Source organism: Apodemus sylvaticus, chromosome 5, assembly GCF_947179515.1.
Source record: "Apodemus sylvaticus chromosome 5, mApoSyl1.1, whole genome shotgun sequence".
NCBI classification, from domain to species: domain Eukaryota; kingdom Metazoa; phylum Chordata; class Mammalia; order Rodentia; family Muridae; genus Apodemus; species Apodemus sylvaticus.
Window position 1 is genome coordinate 95,127,442 of NC_067476.1, and position 17,375 is coordinate 95,144,816.

At 40.9% G+C, this 17,375-nt stretch overlaps 1 protein-coding gene across 1 annotated transcript in view; it reads right to left on the reverse strand.

Annotated features, from left to right (window-relative positions):
• Positions 1-17,375, reverse strand: part of Ryr3 (ryanodine receptor 3) — a 410,215-nt gene that overhangs the window by 27,164 nt on the left and 365,676 nt on the right. Inside the window, 13 exon segments of the mRNA XM_052181674.1 lie at positions 830-934; positions 4,315-4,443; positions 6,074-6,162; positions 6,947-7,027; positions 7,449-7,466; positions 7,723-7,796; positions 10,907-10,983; positions 12,390-12,469; positions 12,616-12,715; positions 13,927-13,983; positions 14,882-14,933; positions 15,281-15,387; positions 17,077-17,173. Of these exon segments, the coding sequence (XP_052037634.1) occupies positions 830-934; positions 4,315-4,443; positions 6,074-6,162; positions 6,947-7,027; positions 7,449-7,466; positions 7,723-7,796; positions 10,907-10,983; positions 12,390-12,469; positions 12,616-12,715; positions 13,927-13,983; positions 14,882-14,933; positions 15,281-15,387; positions 17,077-17,173 (1,066 nt within the window).

Sequence of the window (17,375 nt, forward strand, 5' to 3'; positions counted from 1 at the left end):
AGGGAGGAACTTTCCCCACGTCACTGATGAGGAAGAGGTAGTGGAGTAAGGACTCTGATCTCCAGAGCCTCTACACCACCCTGTCATGGTTGACACAGACATGGACATGTTACTGCCAAATTAGGAGTCCCTTGAGAACTCCTTTCCCATAAGGCCAGAGTCAAAAGGGGAAAAAATGAAGGGTCAAACAGCACATTCCAAAAGAGAGGAGGCAGGTGTGATAGCCTTGAAATCTTCCGATTTAAATTAACGCTGCAAATGTCCCTCAATCAGTCTGAAACACATCTTGAAGTGCTCCTCATGTGTTGCCATGGAGAGAGGCGATCACCGACTGCATATGCTACATTTATTTGTTCATAATAAATGCTCTGAGTGGTTCTGATTCGTCTTGCCAGAGAGATGGGGAGAAGGAGAGGTAGAGCTGGATAAGGAGGGGAAGCAGGGGAAGGGACATTTGTGGATGACAGAGACATGCAACATTTTGCAGGTGAGAGACGTTGATTGATATATGGTATTGTGAAATGAAAGGACCATGACAGGGAAGCGAAGGGGATGAGCACCATGGAACGCAGTGTTGAGGCACTTATGAAATAATAGTTTGGCGGGACACAAGGAAGGAAGAAGCTTCGTTCATGCAAAGGCCCCTCTGGGATGCCCTTGGAGATGTACACCTGTTTCCCATTTTGGTCTTCAGTTTTAAGAATGGGACCTAATCTGTTTGGCTTTCCCAGCCTTTGATTACACAGCCACACCCACAAGGGGAAGTTGAAAGGAAGTTAACCCAACAGTTTCACTGTAATGGAATATGTAGAGGAACAGGCCACAGTACCTGAGAGAGCTTCATCTGCATGTTAGCAAATACATGGAGGAATCCGACCACTGCATCCCACAGCCTACTGTGAGCCAGGCTCTGCTGGTTCCCAATGCAAGGGCCCTGTAGAGAGGAGACAGCCTGATTCCACACTGTGTCACCCAGAGCCCTTCCTATCAGGGCATTTGACTATGCTTTATGTGAAAAGGCAGTACCTTTCACACCATTATTTTATGCTTTGATATTTTCCCAAGTTGCTTTTCATCCTTTCTAATTACAGGACTTTCTCTCTAGGTGGAGAATGGGGGTTTCATAGCCCTCTGATTGTCTTTTAGCTTCAGAATGAAGGATATAGTTAATGAAATAGTTAAATACTGTTGAAGAAGGTCCAACGGGCATTCCTCTACATCAGCAGCTCTCGAATTCGTAAAGCTCCAACCCTTTAATACAGTTCCTTATGTTGTGGTCGGCACCAACTATACAATTATTTCCACTGCTACTTTGCAATTGTAATTTTGCTAGTGTTGTGAATCATAATGCAAAATATCTATGCTTTCCGATGGCCTTAGGTGCCCCCCCAACCCCCGTGAAAGGGTCAGTTAACTCCAAAGGGGTCACGACCCACAGGTTGAGAACCACTGCTCTACCCTCTCTTCACCTAGTTCTTTCTCTGAAAGGTCTTTTAAGGAAAACAAGGGTATCAGAGACAATCTACCTGTTGTCTTCAAGCAACGTACCATGTGAGTGCTACAACTTCTGATTAATCAAAGTTCAAAGTCTCAGTAATAATCTCAGTGGTCAACTACTTCTAGGTTTTTTTTTACTAAGTTAAACATTATATACCAATTCAAATATTTTTTTTTCTCAAAGCCAAGTGTAGACGACTTAGTTACCAGTCTGCTTTTCCAGGATAGGAACCTTCCTATTTATGGCTCTCCTTCCTTAACTCTCCTTCAAAGGCTTGGGGTTTTTTTGTTTGTTTTGTTTTGTTTTGTTTTGTTTTGTTTTGCTTTGCTTTGTTTTGTTTGTTGGTTTTAATCTTTTACTCAACCTCCAAATTTCTCTTCAGTAAGAAAGGTCTGAAAAGGACACACCTATTATATCAAGAATGTAAGAGTCTTAGTAGGATTCCCAAGGGAAAGTTGAGAGGAAAAAGTACTACCTACTTTCCCAAATCACACAAGCATGTTTATAAGTCACTGTTCATCCATGTTCAGTTTCTGGTCCTTAGAGGTCCCATTTTCCAGGTAGTATACTAGAGGCCAATAAGTTCATTTCAACATAAAACTAGCTATTAAAAGAAACATGTATTTACAGAACATGGGCTCTTCTGGTGTGTTGAGTACTCCAGGAGAAATTTCTTTTTGTTCATAGGTTCTCCTCTGAGAAGTCTGTATCTGTCCCTAGGTGGGACACTGCTGTCCTTTCCTTAATGGAGCCCTTCTCTTCTTACAGTTAATCTTAGCCAAAAGGCTGAGAAATGATAGCTCTTCTCTTTTTATTTTGAGTTTTAATATAGTTTAACTTTGCTACATTAAAAAAAATTCTAGGTAGTATACTAAGTTTTATATTTATTTTTATGAGAAAATAGAATCTAAATGTACCAGTTACCTCATGATTTTGATGGTGAATGAAAATCCAGTTGTCTCCCCTTCTTTCCTTCCTTCTTTCCTTCCTTCCTTCTTTCTTTTCTTTTTTTATTTTCAGTACTGGGGAATTGAACCTGAGACCTCACACATATCAGGCAAAAACTCTACTATTGAGCTCTATCCTCAGACCTTTTAAAATTAAATTTTGAGACAGGGTTTCCTTAACCAGCTGGCCTTGTATCCACTCTCTATCCCAGGCAAGTCCTCAGCTTAGGATCATTCCATCTCACCCTCAAAATAATGTTTCTCACAGAACAAATTTCAATTCCATGATATAAAAAAAGAGCCACACTCAGATTTAAAGTACAGGCAGAGAAGGAAATGACAAGAAGGGATAAAACACTCCTCTTTTCTTTCCTCATTTTTCCTTCGGTTGCAGCAAACTGAAGTAATGGTTGACATTATGTCTCATGAAGTCTCTCACAATCCCATCTCTACGACTTTTCCAAAAGACCAGTGTACCTCCTCCTTTATTTATCTACATCCAGTATGTATCTGTAATGAGACTGTGCCCTGAGGTTCAAGAGAGCTTTCTCTTTCATTGAACTCTACACATGTGCTTTATTTGTTTCATTTATTGTTGTCTAACTCCGAGTCTCAGGATGTTGTTCCACTTATCCCTAGTTCCATTTCTCCATATTTGATACATAATAGTTATGATTTGAGCCATAATGCAAATGATTATTTCAAATCTTGTGCAATCATCTCCTATCAAATATTTTACATCATGTATATGACTTTTTTCAATGATACTGAAAGTGCTTTCATGGTAGAGACAATAAATTATATTCCTTCTGAGGACTAAGGAGAGAACACAAGCTAAATGTTTTGTTCAATCAACAAAAGAACAAATATTATTCATGAGTTTTCTGGTTATGATAATATAAAAATGAAGTGTCAGTTCTGCTCCTAAAAAATCTTGTATCACAGAAAGCTAAAATGGCAACTGGTTATATAGCCAGTTATACCTAAATGCATTATTCATATCTCTTCACAGTAGGTAGACTGTTGTAGGAAATAAGTAGAGATTGTTACAGAAAGAGGAAGAAAACTAGAATATTAAGCCAGAGATCCACTTGTTATAACTTGAGTTGACTAACTTCTTCCCTAGTAAGAGCTCAACGATTCTGGATTGGGTTGTTTATTTGATTTTGTGACAGAGTCTCACCATTGTTACCCAGACCAGCTTCAAATTCAAGATCATCCTACCCCAGCCTCCAAAGTTTGGGACTGTAAGCATGTGTCACCATAGGTAGGTTGGATTCTGAGGATTTGTTTGTTTGTTTATACCATTGTTCTATAATTCTATCTCCATGCTTACTGAACACCAAATATTGATATTTTGTCAGCTATTCTAGACTGAAGAATGTTAAGTTGAACACTTTTTTTCTTTTATTGTTCATTTAAAGTCATTCTCAAAAGGGAAACTAAAATGTCTCCTTCCCCCCTCCCCCTTTGAGACAGGGTTTCTTTGTGTAGCAGAGCCCTGGATATTTGAGAATGTGCTTTGTAGACAAGGCTGGCCTTGAACTCACAGAGATCCACTTGTTTTTGCCTTCTGAGTGCTGGGACAGAGGCACATGCCACCTTGTCTGGCAGGAAGCAAAATGTAATGAGGTAAATGAAAATAAAGTATGACAACACCATGAACAAGTCCCAGTGGGGGACCACAGACTACAGGACCTCATAGACCACAGGTACCAATGGATCTTTTTCCTAGATAAAAAATAATGTCAGTATTGGGAGTGAGTACATAGGCCACTGTGAGCATCCAAATACTCTTTAGAGAATATAAAAAATAAGAATGTTAAAAATACTCTATTTGTTATCACTTCTGCATTTATCAACACCTACCTGGATGTACTCTGTAAGAGAATTAAAAATTTGCTTGGTGACTGCCAGAGCTTTAGAGAAATTGTGCTGTCCAGATTCATCAATGATGTCCTTTCCTGAATAGTACCAATAGAAATCGCTGATTGATTCCTAAAAATAAACAGCAGAGTTTGATATTTTTCTGTCTGAATTCAAGGAAAGTAAACTCAGTGGACAAGAAGAATTCAGAAGAATCCCATATCTCTGTGCCTCTGCTATGATAGGAGTTGGGAACCCTGTGAAGATGGACCGAGATAGTCCTAACACTTACCTTTCAAACACACATATGTCTCCAATGAGAAGAACATATAAGGGTGACACCCAGCCTTAGTACCTGGGAGACTATGATATATAACATTCAACATGAACCATGTCAACCAAAGATAATAGTGATTATCATCCAAATAACCGTAGTAACAGCAAAGGAATAGCAGCTAAGTGGCAGATGTTGTTCTAAATAATTGATGAATATCAAACCTCTCAATATTTGCTACCACTCTGTGAGGCAAGTGCTACCCATCATATAGATAAGAGAACTGGACTGCAGGGAATTTGAGTAGATTATTCCTGAGTCCTAGAACGTGGTAAGACCAGGGGGAGAAATCTGTTACAGAAAAAAGTCAGGTGACTTCTCAACACCAACAATATGAAAACATATCAATTTCTTATTATCATAAACAGGTTTTTCTCATAAAACTATACTTCTTAGCCATAAATTATTTGATTATTCTTTCTTGGCCATTGAGGCTGGCTATTCACTGACAACACTAAGATCAGCCATTAAAATATACTTTCATAGCTAAGGTCCTCTCACTTTGTCTTTGAATGCATATTTAAGAATTAAAACTTCCCTTAGGTGTGAAGAAATAGATTATAACACCTTCTTTGAGAGTCAGATGATATAGACTCTCTCTGACTAATGTAGGCCTAATGCTTACTTAACAATGGGATGGAAGTGGCATAGATTCAGTTGAAATTGTACTTGAAATTCTGAGTATTGTTTTCTCAACTAGCAATTTATGGTATGATGCTTTCTCATAATGCTAGGCAGGAGCCATGAACCATAATTAGGGTTAGCTATACAATCTTAAGAATAAACCACCAAGCTGGGCAGTGGTGGCGCATGCCTGTAATCCCAGCACTCTGGGAGGCAGAGGCAGGCAGATTTCTGAGTTTGAGGCCAGCCTGGTCTATAGAGTGAGTTCCAGGACAGCCAGGGCCACACAGAGAAACCATGTCTCGAAAAAAACCAAATCCAAAAAAAAACCAAAAAAAAAAAAAAAAAAAAAAAAAAAAAAGAATAAACCACCAAAATGGTATAGTGCAGTGGTTCTCAACCTTCCTAATGCTGTGACACTTTTACAGTTCTTCATGTTGTGGTGACCCCCAGGCATAAAATTATTTTCATTGTTACTTTATAACTGTAATTTTGCTATTGTTATGAATCATAATGCAAATATCTATTTCCAATGGTCTTAGGTGATATCTGTGAAAGGGTTATTTGACCCCCAAAGGGGTTGTTACCCACAGGTTGAAAACCACTGCAGAGTGTATCATCTTATGTAGCTATGAAATTTAGTAGCTAGGTGTATGAAATTCTTCTTTAGCTTATGGTTGGTTTATTAGGATATAATTCTACTGAGGAACATTTGTATCCTGGGTCTCCATGGATCTGTATAGCTATTGTTAACTTGTATAACTAGAGATGAAACATGCCATTGCCTAAGGTTCCCCAACTCACCTGTAGGCGCAGAAGATAGTCCACAGTGCTAATGATGATGTTCACAGTAGTGGTGTTGCCCATCTGAGTCCTCAGAAAGTTCTGAAAGTCTGAGAGCACCAGTTCTGGGTCAGAACCTAGGCTCACTATACCAAAGAGAGCCAAGCATGCCTCTTAGCTGAGCTTATAAGTGGCATACTATGTGACTCAAGTTATACACAAACAATATATTTGGAGCCTTGCAGATCCTCCTCTCCTCTATACCCTGCCAACATGGTGACATCTAAAACAAGATGAGACCCAATAGGTGATGTGAAAGGACTTGTGATCCCAGGGGGTGGTTTAGCCTTGGCGACACTAAACAATAGCAGCCATAAGTCTAATGGTCATTGTATATAGCCTCTCTTCTTAAGGACTAGATGAATCGGTATTTTTCGATAGTGTGGTGGTCACCAATGAGAATAGCCACCAATAGAATGGCTCATATGTCTGAATGGTTGGTGACTAGTTAGTGGAACTGTTTGGGAAGGATAGAAGGTGTAGCCTTGTTGAGGGAGGTGTGTCTCTGGGAGTGAGCTTTGAAGCTTAAAAAGCCCATGCCAGGCCCAGTTTCATTCTGTCTTTCCTGCTGCTTTTGAATCAGGATGTAAAGCTCTCAACTACTACTCCAGTATCATGCCCGTCTGCTTCCCACCATGATGATCATGGACCAACCCTCTAAAACTGTAAGCAAGTCCCCAAATAAGAGTTGCCTTGGTCATGGTGTGTCTTTGCAGCACTAGAACAGAAAATAAAACAGAAAGCAACTAGTTGAATCAAGTAGAGGCCACTGAAAGGAATGAGTTACATATACGAATGCTGTTTTCCCCTAATGAAGCAGTTGATATCACTCACCACTGTTATGTCCTTCACAAAGCAACTGTAGGAATCTAAAGAGATCTTGTGTGAATTCATCATTCTGGAGTACCTTTTCACCTTGAAAATATAATATACACATCAGCATTTGCTTGGCTCCTCAACAAGGTAGGTACATCTTTTGATGCAAATAACTCCAAAACTGACAATTGGGTTTGGAAATGCACCTTTGGGTTACCATTGATAAACTCAGTTAATTGGAGGCCAAGGCTGCAGAGTACACAGTCCCAACAGTAAACTGTTTAGCCCTAAGACACATCTGTAATGAGAACAACTAGGACAATGGCAGCCAGTGCCTCAGAGCCCATAATAACCCGTGCTTTACAGATGGAAGACACTTCTTTAATTAAGCATCAAAATGCTAGGTTAAAAGTTGACATGCAGCCACCCAACCTAAGATCTGCTTGTACGGAGGCAATTAAATCTATTCTCTTAAGATTTACACACATGATAGGAACTCAAGGAAGAGACTCACACTTACCACGCTCACGAACAATGACTGGTAACAAGAGGAAAAAGAGAAAGTACAAAGTAAGAAGCCCATAAATACTATAACAAACTTTCTTCAAATACATTGAACTCCATGAATGCATCTCTCTTGGATGCTGGCCTTAGCAAAGCTGCAGATAGAAATGTTTTTGCTCAAGTGGAGCAAATCTTTGCAGATAAAGGAAACAGCATGCAAAGGCTTTGCTCAGAAAGAGCTGACATTTAAATCAGGAAGAGAATGACCTTGGCAGTCATTAGTTACTTACGTGTCCCTTCTTCTGTAACCATACCCAGGCCTTCAGCTTTATTCTGCCTCTCGAATGCATTCAAATCAAGGACACTTTTAATGGACAAAAGAAAACAAGGTTCAGGGCTAACTGGTTATGCTGGGAAAATAGATTTCTAATTTCAATGTATCTACTAATAATATTTTTGTCTCATTATCATAAGGAGACCAATACCTAGAAATACCTTGGTTAAAAGCTTGAGGGTCCCTTGGGTTCATGCCAAGTACTACAGTTTACAGATGTGATAGCTCATAGTCCTTGTTATATGTATATCGAGGTGGTGATCATTGTTTAGTTTGAATCTGTTCTTATGGATGAAGACTTGGAAAGACTTCCCAAATCAGGAAGACAGGAGTTCTGAGAGTTTGTAAACTGCACCCAATGCTCAGCTCCTACCTTTACTTTCTCTAAAGATCTCTGTGAATTGGAGGAGAGAGCTAGAAACTCTGAAGACTTCAAGGGCCACTCCCTTTTATGGTTGCTGCATTGGTCAAAAGCCAGTAGCCATTGAGATTAAGCCTTGTGTGCAATGGTGTTCTTAAACTCATACAAAGTTGGCATTTGTTTTTGTCCCTGCTTTCTCCTATCTTCCTGGCTAAGGTCAAGTATTGCTGAAGCAAGCTCCAGTACTACCCGGAGGCTGGGAAAGAAACCACTGTAAGATCAGATTACTTTTAATGGAAGCTCCTTTTGTCTTCTTAACAGTTTATTTCCTTCTTGGATCTGGAAAGTGTCCTGGAGCATAAAGATATCGCCCTTAGGGAGGTGTATGACTGAGCCCATGAAGGCTCTAGACATTCGCCTTGATTCTGCTGCTGTTCAGAGAAGATGCTGTGAGACTAGAAAGACATTGGCATTCTTTTTCTTTCTTTTCGGAGAGTCATGATTTGGGAATTTTAAACAGAAAACAGAAATTTCTATTCCTACCTTTGTTGTTTTATTTTACAGGTTTAAAAAAATATTTATTTTTATGTGTAAGGGTTTTCCTGCATGTTTTTTAATGCACCGTGTACATACCTAGTGCCCATGTGAGTCAGATGAGGGTATGGGGTCTCCTAAAACTGGAGTTATAGTTTTAAGCCACCATGTGGGCACTGGAAGCTGAACCTGGGCCCTCTGCAGAAGCTCCAAGGGTTCTTATCCGTCCCTCCTGACATCCCTCCAGGGCCCAGCTTTGTAGTTTTCCCAACCCCAGGTTATGCTCTATAAAACAGGTTTGCTGAAAAACTCCAAATTATCCTGCTGTTTTGTCATTTGGAACTTGCTGTGCTGGGTTGGGAGATGGGGCAGGTTGGGGTAACCTAGGAAAGGGCATTTGGATCCTGTTGCTTTGATGCTTTGATTTTGAATTGGTGCTATATATCTCCAAGTCTCACTTTAATTTCTAAACATCCATGTTTTAATTTTCCCACTGCCTAAGTATTTTACAAATATGTGTTATTTGTATAATAATCAAACCATTAAAGAACATTAAAACTGTGAGAAGTCATCCTGCAATTATGTCACTTGTCCCTCTGTTCTATCATTATACATGAATTAGAAACACATTTAGCAGTCTCAAGTGTTGTAACATATTGAGAGAACTCCTAGAGACCTACTGGAAATTTCAAGAGTAATGTAGATCTCAGTTTTCTTGGTGTTGTCATCCCTGAGTCCACAAGACTTATTCTATTTGACCAGCAATGAGTCAGGCCTAGCAATATTACATTCTCTTTTCCTGAGAGAGACAATGAACTAATAGACTGTTAGGAGAAAAAGTAGAGCTAATTACTAGAGATTATGCTGCAGTTCAGATGGTATCCCTATTTACCGACTCAAATGAGGTTGGCAAGATTATGAAGTCTGGGGGCTGGAGAGATGGCTCAGCAGTTAAGAGCACTGACTGCTCTTCTGAAGGTCCTGAGTTCGATTCCCAGCAACTACATGGTGGCTCATGACCATCTGTAATGAGATCTGATGCCCTCTTCTGGTGTGTCTGAAGATAGCTACAGTGTACTTACATATAATAAATAAAATAAATCTTAAAAAAAAGATTATGAAGTCTGCTGAAAAGATGTTTGTCCTCTAAATTTTCAAATGGTAGACATCATGTTCTAGCTTCAAACTCTTCAAATTAGAGGTAAATGAGCTAAGTAATTGCAACTTTGGTTTCTTTTATAATGAGTTTCAGACAATTCACAATACATAGAAAGTTTAGAGAAGGACACTTTTCTTAGAATGTTGGCTCATTTTAAAAATGAGTTAGTGTGGTGGCCTTGCAACTTTTGGATATTTATTCAAAAATTGGTTCAACCATGATTGGTAGCTTAAACAAATAGTTGAGATCAACTGATAAGTCAATGCTTTGCTATTTAGTCTGCATCAAACTTTTGTTCCCATGCCAGGACAGACCTCTGTTAAAAGAGTTGTCAAAATAGGTGCTTACCAAATACCCATTCAGCCTCAAAGGACTGTTAGAGGGTAATATTACAAGTTGTTTTATGGGTTTAAAGAAAACAGTCATCACTAAGAGTGAGGTATCCCCCACCTTTGCCCTTATTTATTTGGTTTCACTTTGGGGGATATCCATGTTCGAAGAAAAACTTATAGTGTACATTGAACATAGGAAACAACCTAACATAGGAAGGAAGGGAAGGGAAGGGAACGGAAGGGAGTAAAGGAAAGAAGCAGAGAAGGAAGGAGAGAAGGAAGGAGGGAAGGAAGGAGGGAGGGAAGGAAGGTAGGAGAAAAGGAGGGAAGGAGGGAAAGAGGGAGGAAAGGAAGGAATATAGGAAGGAAGGGGAAAAGGAGGGAAGGAGGGAGGGAAGGAAGGTAAAGAGGAAGTGAGGGAGGGAGGGAAGGGGAAAAGGGAGAAAGAAGGGAGAAGGAAGGGAAGAAGAAAGGAGGGTAGGGTGGGGGAAAGGAGGAAGAGACTGATAGACCACAGCACCAGGAAGGATGTTTGTAGCTAAGGGAGATTGATATTTCTTCTCTTAATGTTTTTTTTTAATCTAATCCTGAATGCTAGGGAACAATATCCACTTTCTTGGATTTTAAGGTATGTGAGCATTGAATCTTCTCCACAATTCCATGGTAACTGATTTTGTATACTTCCATCTGTCCTTCTCCCCTTTCTCTTGAATTGTGAAGTTTTAAGAATGGTGAGTAGTTTCTCCATATTTACCTGCAAGACTGCATAAGACCGGAAAGGCTTTGAAAGAATCCAGCATCTTTTTTCTCCTTTAAGTAATCTAGCATTTTCTGCAAAAGAGAGACACAGTTTAGAAGGAAGCAATGAAAACTGTCACAACTGATGATCTTCCTAATTCCAATGGAGAAATGGCAAATGCCCTGCCACAGAAGCATACAAAAGCAGACTCTTGGAGAAGAACTGGTATAGTTAAGAAAATATAACCTATATACACAAGGCTTAGGGAGAGTCTCAGAAGAGGCTAAAAGATTGTAATAGTGAGAGGACCAGGGTGTCAGCTGAGAGACTGACTTCTCTATATATAGTACAAGGAAGCTGAACACATGACATCTCAATAATGGGTTGCCTAAACAAGGCCTGAACAATAACACCACCAGATGACATGCCAGTCTGGTTTGAAGAAACCTCAGAAGGTCTTATTCCTAGACGCTACAATTAATGACCACAGGCATTAATGAAGGAAAAATCAATCTTTCCCAAGGATAAGTTCCTAGATAGGTTATCCAATACTAAGGGTCCAGCTCTAAAAGCATACTTTTGAGCTATACTAAATGGGCTCAGAAGGTAATATTTATCTGCTTATATGAATGCATATGTGTAACAATAATAATTAAAGAAAAAGTATGCATGAGTCAAGCCATCTACTTGGGGAGTCAGATTCTATTGTATTAAGGCTCATTAGTTTTACCATTTCAGCACAGTATAAAACTTTTGACATTTGTGGACTTAATGTTATCAATTCTAATTCAGGATACTGACTGACTAGAAGCTTTCAATACTGACTATCTCATGTAATGCTCATTGGAGGTTTGGGTATTTTATTTTGTACTCTGAGAAATTAAATACAGGGTAACTATGCTTTGTCACTGAGCTGTATCTCTGAATGCTGATTTTTGTGAGACAGTTCACTCACTACACAGCCCAAGCTTGCCAAGAACTCAAAATCTCCCAGACCAATCTTCTCAAATACTTTACTTGTATTGCCGACTATAATAACTTCAGCCTTTACAGAAGAATCAGGCATTGGTAGCAATCAGCAAATAACTGTTTAATGAATGAAGAATAATTAAATGAATAACGGGCTGTGAATTACTGTGTTTTCTCATGGTAAAGCAGTTCACAGGTTAAAGTGCTGAAATACAAGAGGCTTCAGAAATAGCCTCTGAGTATTTACAGTTCTGCAGAACATCTGAGGGAAAATGCAATGTTTTGTTCCTTTAATCCTAGGCTTTAAAAACCTCTTTGTTAAAGAACACACTTACATGTAGACTCATGGCTATTGCTTTTATCTATGTTCCCAGCTACTCGGACGTAATTGGCCACTAAGGACAAACACCAGCCAAGCAACTGTGGGTAGCTTTCTTGGAGCAAATGAAAGCTCCTCTGTGAGAACTGTCAAGTAGAAGAACCCCAGGGACTCTTCCCCATCCCCCATGAGTTGACCTCCTTGAATTACCTGTTGCACACCAGCATTGCCTCCATTCAGAATGGCAATCCCCAGCTTCAGTGTCTCAACCACCATGGGGCTCATCTCACCTGCCAGGGTGAAGATTTGATTAAGTTACCACGGAAAGAGGTGGTACGTCATACCTACTGGGCCCCTCCAGTCTTGCTAATGTGACTTTAGGTCAGGGTGTGCTAGCTCTGTGGCAGGTACCTAGAGTTTTCCTAGAAACAGTCACCTTTGCTGGCACTTATCATCTGAAGGACCATCTCTGCAGCACCACGCTCGTGCAGCCTTGCTTGCTGATACAGTGTTTTTTGCTTTTCCATCTCCTTCTCCTGGGAAAAGAAGTCATATGGAAAGATTTGCTCTCAGCCCCTTCAGTGTACTCAGCTGTACTGTCTGCTCATGTTCCCCTTGAGGAAATGCAACATGGTAAAGTGAGTTGAGAATGAATCTTTAGAGAGTCCAGGAAAGGCAATGCACATCATTCTGGATTAAGCAAACATGTACATTTTATTTCCAGATACAACCTACCTTCTTCAAAAGATACACCCATGATTCACTCACCCTTTAAATGATGGGTTTTCCACTCTTTATGTTGATAGGTAACATAGTGTTTTCACCTTTGATATTATAAAGAAACCTATGATTATTATTTTAATAGTAAAGTGTGGATAAAGGATATTTATTCAATGTGGCCATATTGGGAAGAGGAGCAGAAAGAGCTAGTGAACCTTCTCAGTCTGTCTTCGGGGTCCTAGCATTAGCCTAACTAAGCCATGCATGTCACGGTCTGGACTGTCCATCGCTGCTGTCTCAGCTCCAGTCTCTCCTGCAAGGCCACCTGACACGCTCTAAGTCTTTCTCCTGGAGACAAGTTCCTCTTTGGCTGCCTCCAGGGCTTTAGCTTTTCCATCTCCAGCATGAGATTCCTTGGAAGCCAAGATTTAAATGTTCTTATTTCGAATGTTCTGTTATACAGGAAACATGCTTGGGGGCCACTTAAATAAATTTGTCTGAATGTAAGAAGAGTTCCTGCATTTAGACTGCAGACGTGCTCTGCTGGAGCTGGTTACCAGAACTGTAACTACCTGCAATCACTGGATTATATTTTGGGGTACTTTGCCTATCAAAGAGCACAGGAATCTAAAATTGTGCAATTTTAGGAGTTCTGGGCTTCTGTACTGCCTTATAAATCTACTACTAACCTGTATTTATAGACTAGTGAGGATGACTCTGATGTCCTTGATTTTTCATTGTTGGTTTTTTAAATTTGACCTTCTCCTGCCCCTCTACTGCCCCTCTACTGCCCCATTCCTATAGTATCTGTGAAATAGAACATTTTTCCATCAGAACAAAGCTATCTGGGAGTGGACACTGCTGATGCTTGTCAGTCACACAGGCAGATGGCAGAGCCATGGCTAGACCTACTGATTCAGATACAGCAGCAGTACAGTGGGTCTCACGAGCAAATGGTGGTCACCATTCTGAAGCCCCAACCGATAGGCCAGCAAGGGCCCTGGTTCTAATCTTTATGAACACTCACTTCAAATGTTTTTTCCTTGTCTTCCTCTTCTTCTTCATCCTCACCACTCTGACAGCTCTGGGTTCCATGGAGCAGGGAAGGGAGGAGACAGAAAACCAAGTTATAGGGGGCGTCTAATGAGCACAGCTCTTCTACAATGTTTTGCAAGGGAGAGGGCAGGCGATTATTCAGACTCCTCGGGACCTCAGCACCTTGTAAAACTAGGAACATTTTGATCACTGCATGGGAACATTCTACTTTAAATGTCATTTCTGCAGTTACCAAGGGGTTAAGGAACAAGATAGAACAGGGAACTCACATATCCAATGAGACCTGTTTTAAGCACAGATATGAATTCCCTTCTCTGGAAAAATTCTGATGTAGATGAGAACCAAGGAATACAAATAATTGTCCTTGTTAAGACAAATACCAGGGCCATGATAGTAAGTCTGGGCTACCCAGGATGGAAGCCCTAAGTTATCTCTGTGTACTGGGGCTGTGAGATAGAACAAAGAAATACCAGTTCCCTATTTGCCAACATATTCTGTCTTCCTGAATGTCTTTCTATCTGAGGACAATTTCCTATGTGTATTCAGTATGCCAAAGTTTGTCAGACTCCTGGTGGCAATTCCTCTGGTTACTGTGGCTTCTCGAAGACATTGGAACTCCTTTTCTAGGGTCCAGCATGTTTTGTCTGAACATAGACTGAAGAACCTGACTTCTCCTGATCGCAGAAGATGCAGATAGTCTTTGTACCTAGGCCCATCTACCCAGCATTTGAACTGTCCCATGAATTCAGCCACCAGCAGTCACTATTTCTACAAAGTTTCAAGGTGTCATACTTATGGTGCATGAGCTGTGTGATACCTAGAAGCTGTCATGACTAAGCACCAGCCCTGCTGCTCACATGACAATTTTGCATGTCCAAAGAACTCTAAAGAAAGATAGTGACAGGGTGCTAGAAACCCAGGTGTACCTTGGCCATCATGCTGGAATAGGAAGTGTACAATGGATCATTTTCCAATTTGCTGGAAATAACAAGAGAAATATTTAGTGAGTTATTTTTGGAGTCAACAACACAACAAAAAAACCCACCAAAAACCTTTCCAAGTTAAATGTACCAGTGAACTAATCAGACAGTTTGGCTTGAAAAAGCCGAGTCAGTATTGGCCTGAAATGGAACTTAAGAGTAAAGTCAGAATTTTAAACTGTTTAATCTTTAGTCTGTCTTCTATTATGATGAGAAGCCTGTCCTTTATGTTTCCTGATGGCTGTGAAGAGAGGCTCTCAGATCTGAATCCCTCATACTCTTTGCTGACCACTATGACTGAGCAGCATCCCTGGCCTGGGGGACGAGCCCGGGAGTGATGCTTACCTCCTCTCTGTGAGCGCATTGCGGCTAAAATGCAGAATGATCTGGTGAAGTGGGTCGGGTTGCTTTTCTGTCTCCTCTTCTTCCTCATCTTCAACCCTGGGAGATTTCTATACAGAGTAACACATACAGATTTAGGCACAGATTCCACCAGGCACCACACAGCTGCATGCGAACAAAGAGAAGGCAAAGTGCAAGGCACAGAGAGGCATCAGCCTGGAAGCATTGAGCAAGCTCTTGACCATACCCGATGCTTATTTCAAGGTAGGAGTCCTGAGGATGCAAGGTTGGCACAGACAGACGCATTTCCCCAGCCAATCAAGGATACATTCCAATTTTAAATTAACAGAAGTAAAAGAAAGTGAATGGCTGACCACAGGCCATACAACTACAAACCTCCATGCAAGTTGTGGGCACCCCAGTGCAGGAGGGAAACCCCACATCACTTTTGGAGGGGGGTCTTTTTGGATTTTTTTTTTGAGAGAGGGTTTCTCTGTATAGCCCTGGTTGCCCTGGAACTCACTCTGTAGACCAGGCTGGCCTCGAACTCAGAAATCCACCTGCCTCTGCCCCCCAGAGTGCTGGGATTAAAGGCGTGTGCTACCACCGCCGAGCCCCACTGTCACTTTTGAAACTGAATCCTTCATGGAGTTTCTTCTGGAAAGCAGTCTAGGGATGGAGGTGAGGCAAAAGTCACAACTCTCTAGAACTTATTGGGGGGACCAGTTGTATTATTCTAGATTTTAAAAAATAGCATCACACTAAAATTTGCATTGTTGTGCAAACTTGCTATTTAGAAGTCACTTCTCTGTCTTTATAGAAAGGAAACCAGTAACTGATGTTAGTGGCAACAGTAACATTTTCAGTGGAGGTAGGGGGGTGGGGGGAGCGTGTAGGGAAGGTGGGGAGGTGGTACTTGGTGAATATGTGCGATCCCCAAAGCTGTGTGAATGGTTGGCAGCAGAGCCTGCCCGTGCTCCCTGCAAGCTGGTTAATCAGGAAAATGGGAAAACAAAGACAAAGCCTTTCTTACCAAAAGGGCTGTGTGGGGAAAGTAAGGGACTTAGACACAAAGGGAAAGAAAATAGGGAAGAGAGATTTAAACGAAAAAAGGAGGTAGGAGGTAAAGACACAGGACAATAGGGGAAGACAGAAAGAGAAAGACAGGAAGAAAAGAATGAATGAAAAACAGAATTGGATTAGCACAGAGAGCAAATGAGAAGAGCAAATGAGAAACCAGGAGTGGTGAGGAGAAGAGAGCCAGAGAAGGGAAGGGAGGGCACACACCGCTCCCCGCCCCAGAAACAGATGAGGCAGCTCCTCTGTGTTCCAGTTCAAGTGGCTTCAGAATGCGAAGTCTGTTAGAGACAGTGCATGCCAGATGTTTGAAGGACCAGATATGTGAGGTATAGGAAAGAGGCATCTTCCCCAAAGCAGAGCTATTATTATGGATGTGGGGTCTTAGCAAGAGGTAAGCAGGACAGGGGGGGCCCTCCTGCAACAGATGGTGCTCAAAACTTAACTTGGCATGAAATCCCCAAGACATAGCTGTGCAACTCAAGAAATGTTAGTTGTTAATGATGATGGAGCTAGGGGTGAGGATGCTATTAACACCTCTAATTGAAGTTTCATCCTCTGGCTCTTAGGACCATTGACAACATCATCCTGAGGATTTACACAGTTACTTCTTTTCCAATTGAGTCTCCGTGAATGCCAGACTCTCACAGCATATATAAACACAAACACAAAAATCAAACCCATTCACACCCATATCTGTTCCCAGTTCATTCAGTACTTACAGCCAAATCCTGTACTAGTTTCTCTTCAAAGGAATACGCCTCTGTTTCTATCCAAAATCTCTGATAGCCATGGAGGAAGAGGTTAATAGAACGGTGCCTGAGTGGAAGGGGTGAGAGGAGGGGGTCAAGAGAGTTGTGGGACTTGTTATTTTAGGTTGGGTGGTTAGTGGTTAGTAAGCAGGACAGAGTTTTTGTACAATTCTCATCTTCTAATTGGTCAGGGCAGTCAGTATTTCATATTGTACCCTATTAACTAGGTAATTCATAAATACTGGAGTACCTTCTGAGCACCATAGTCA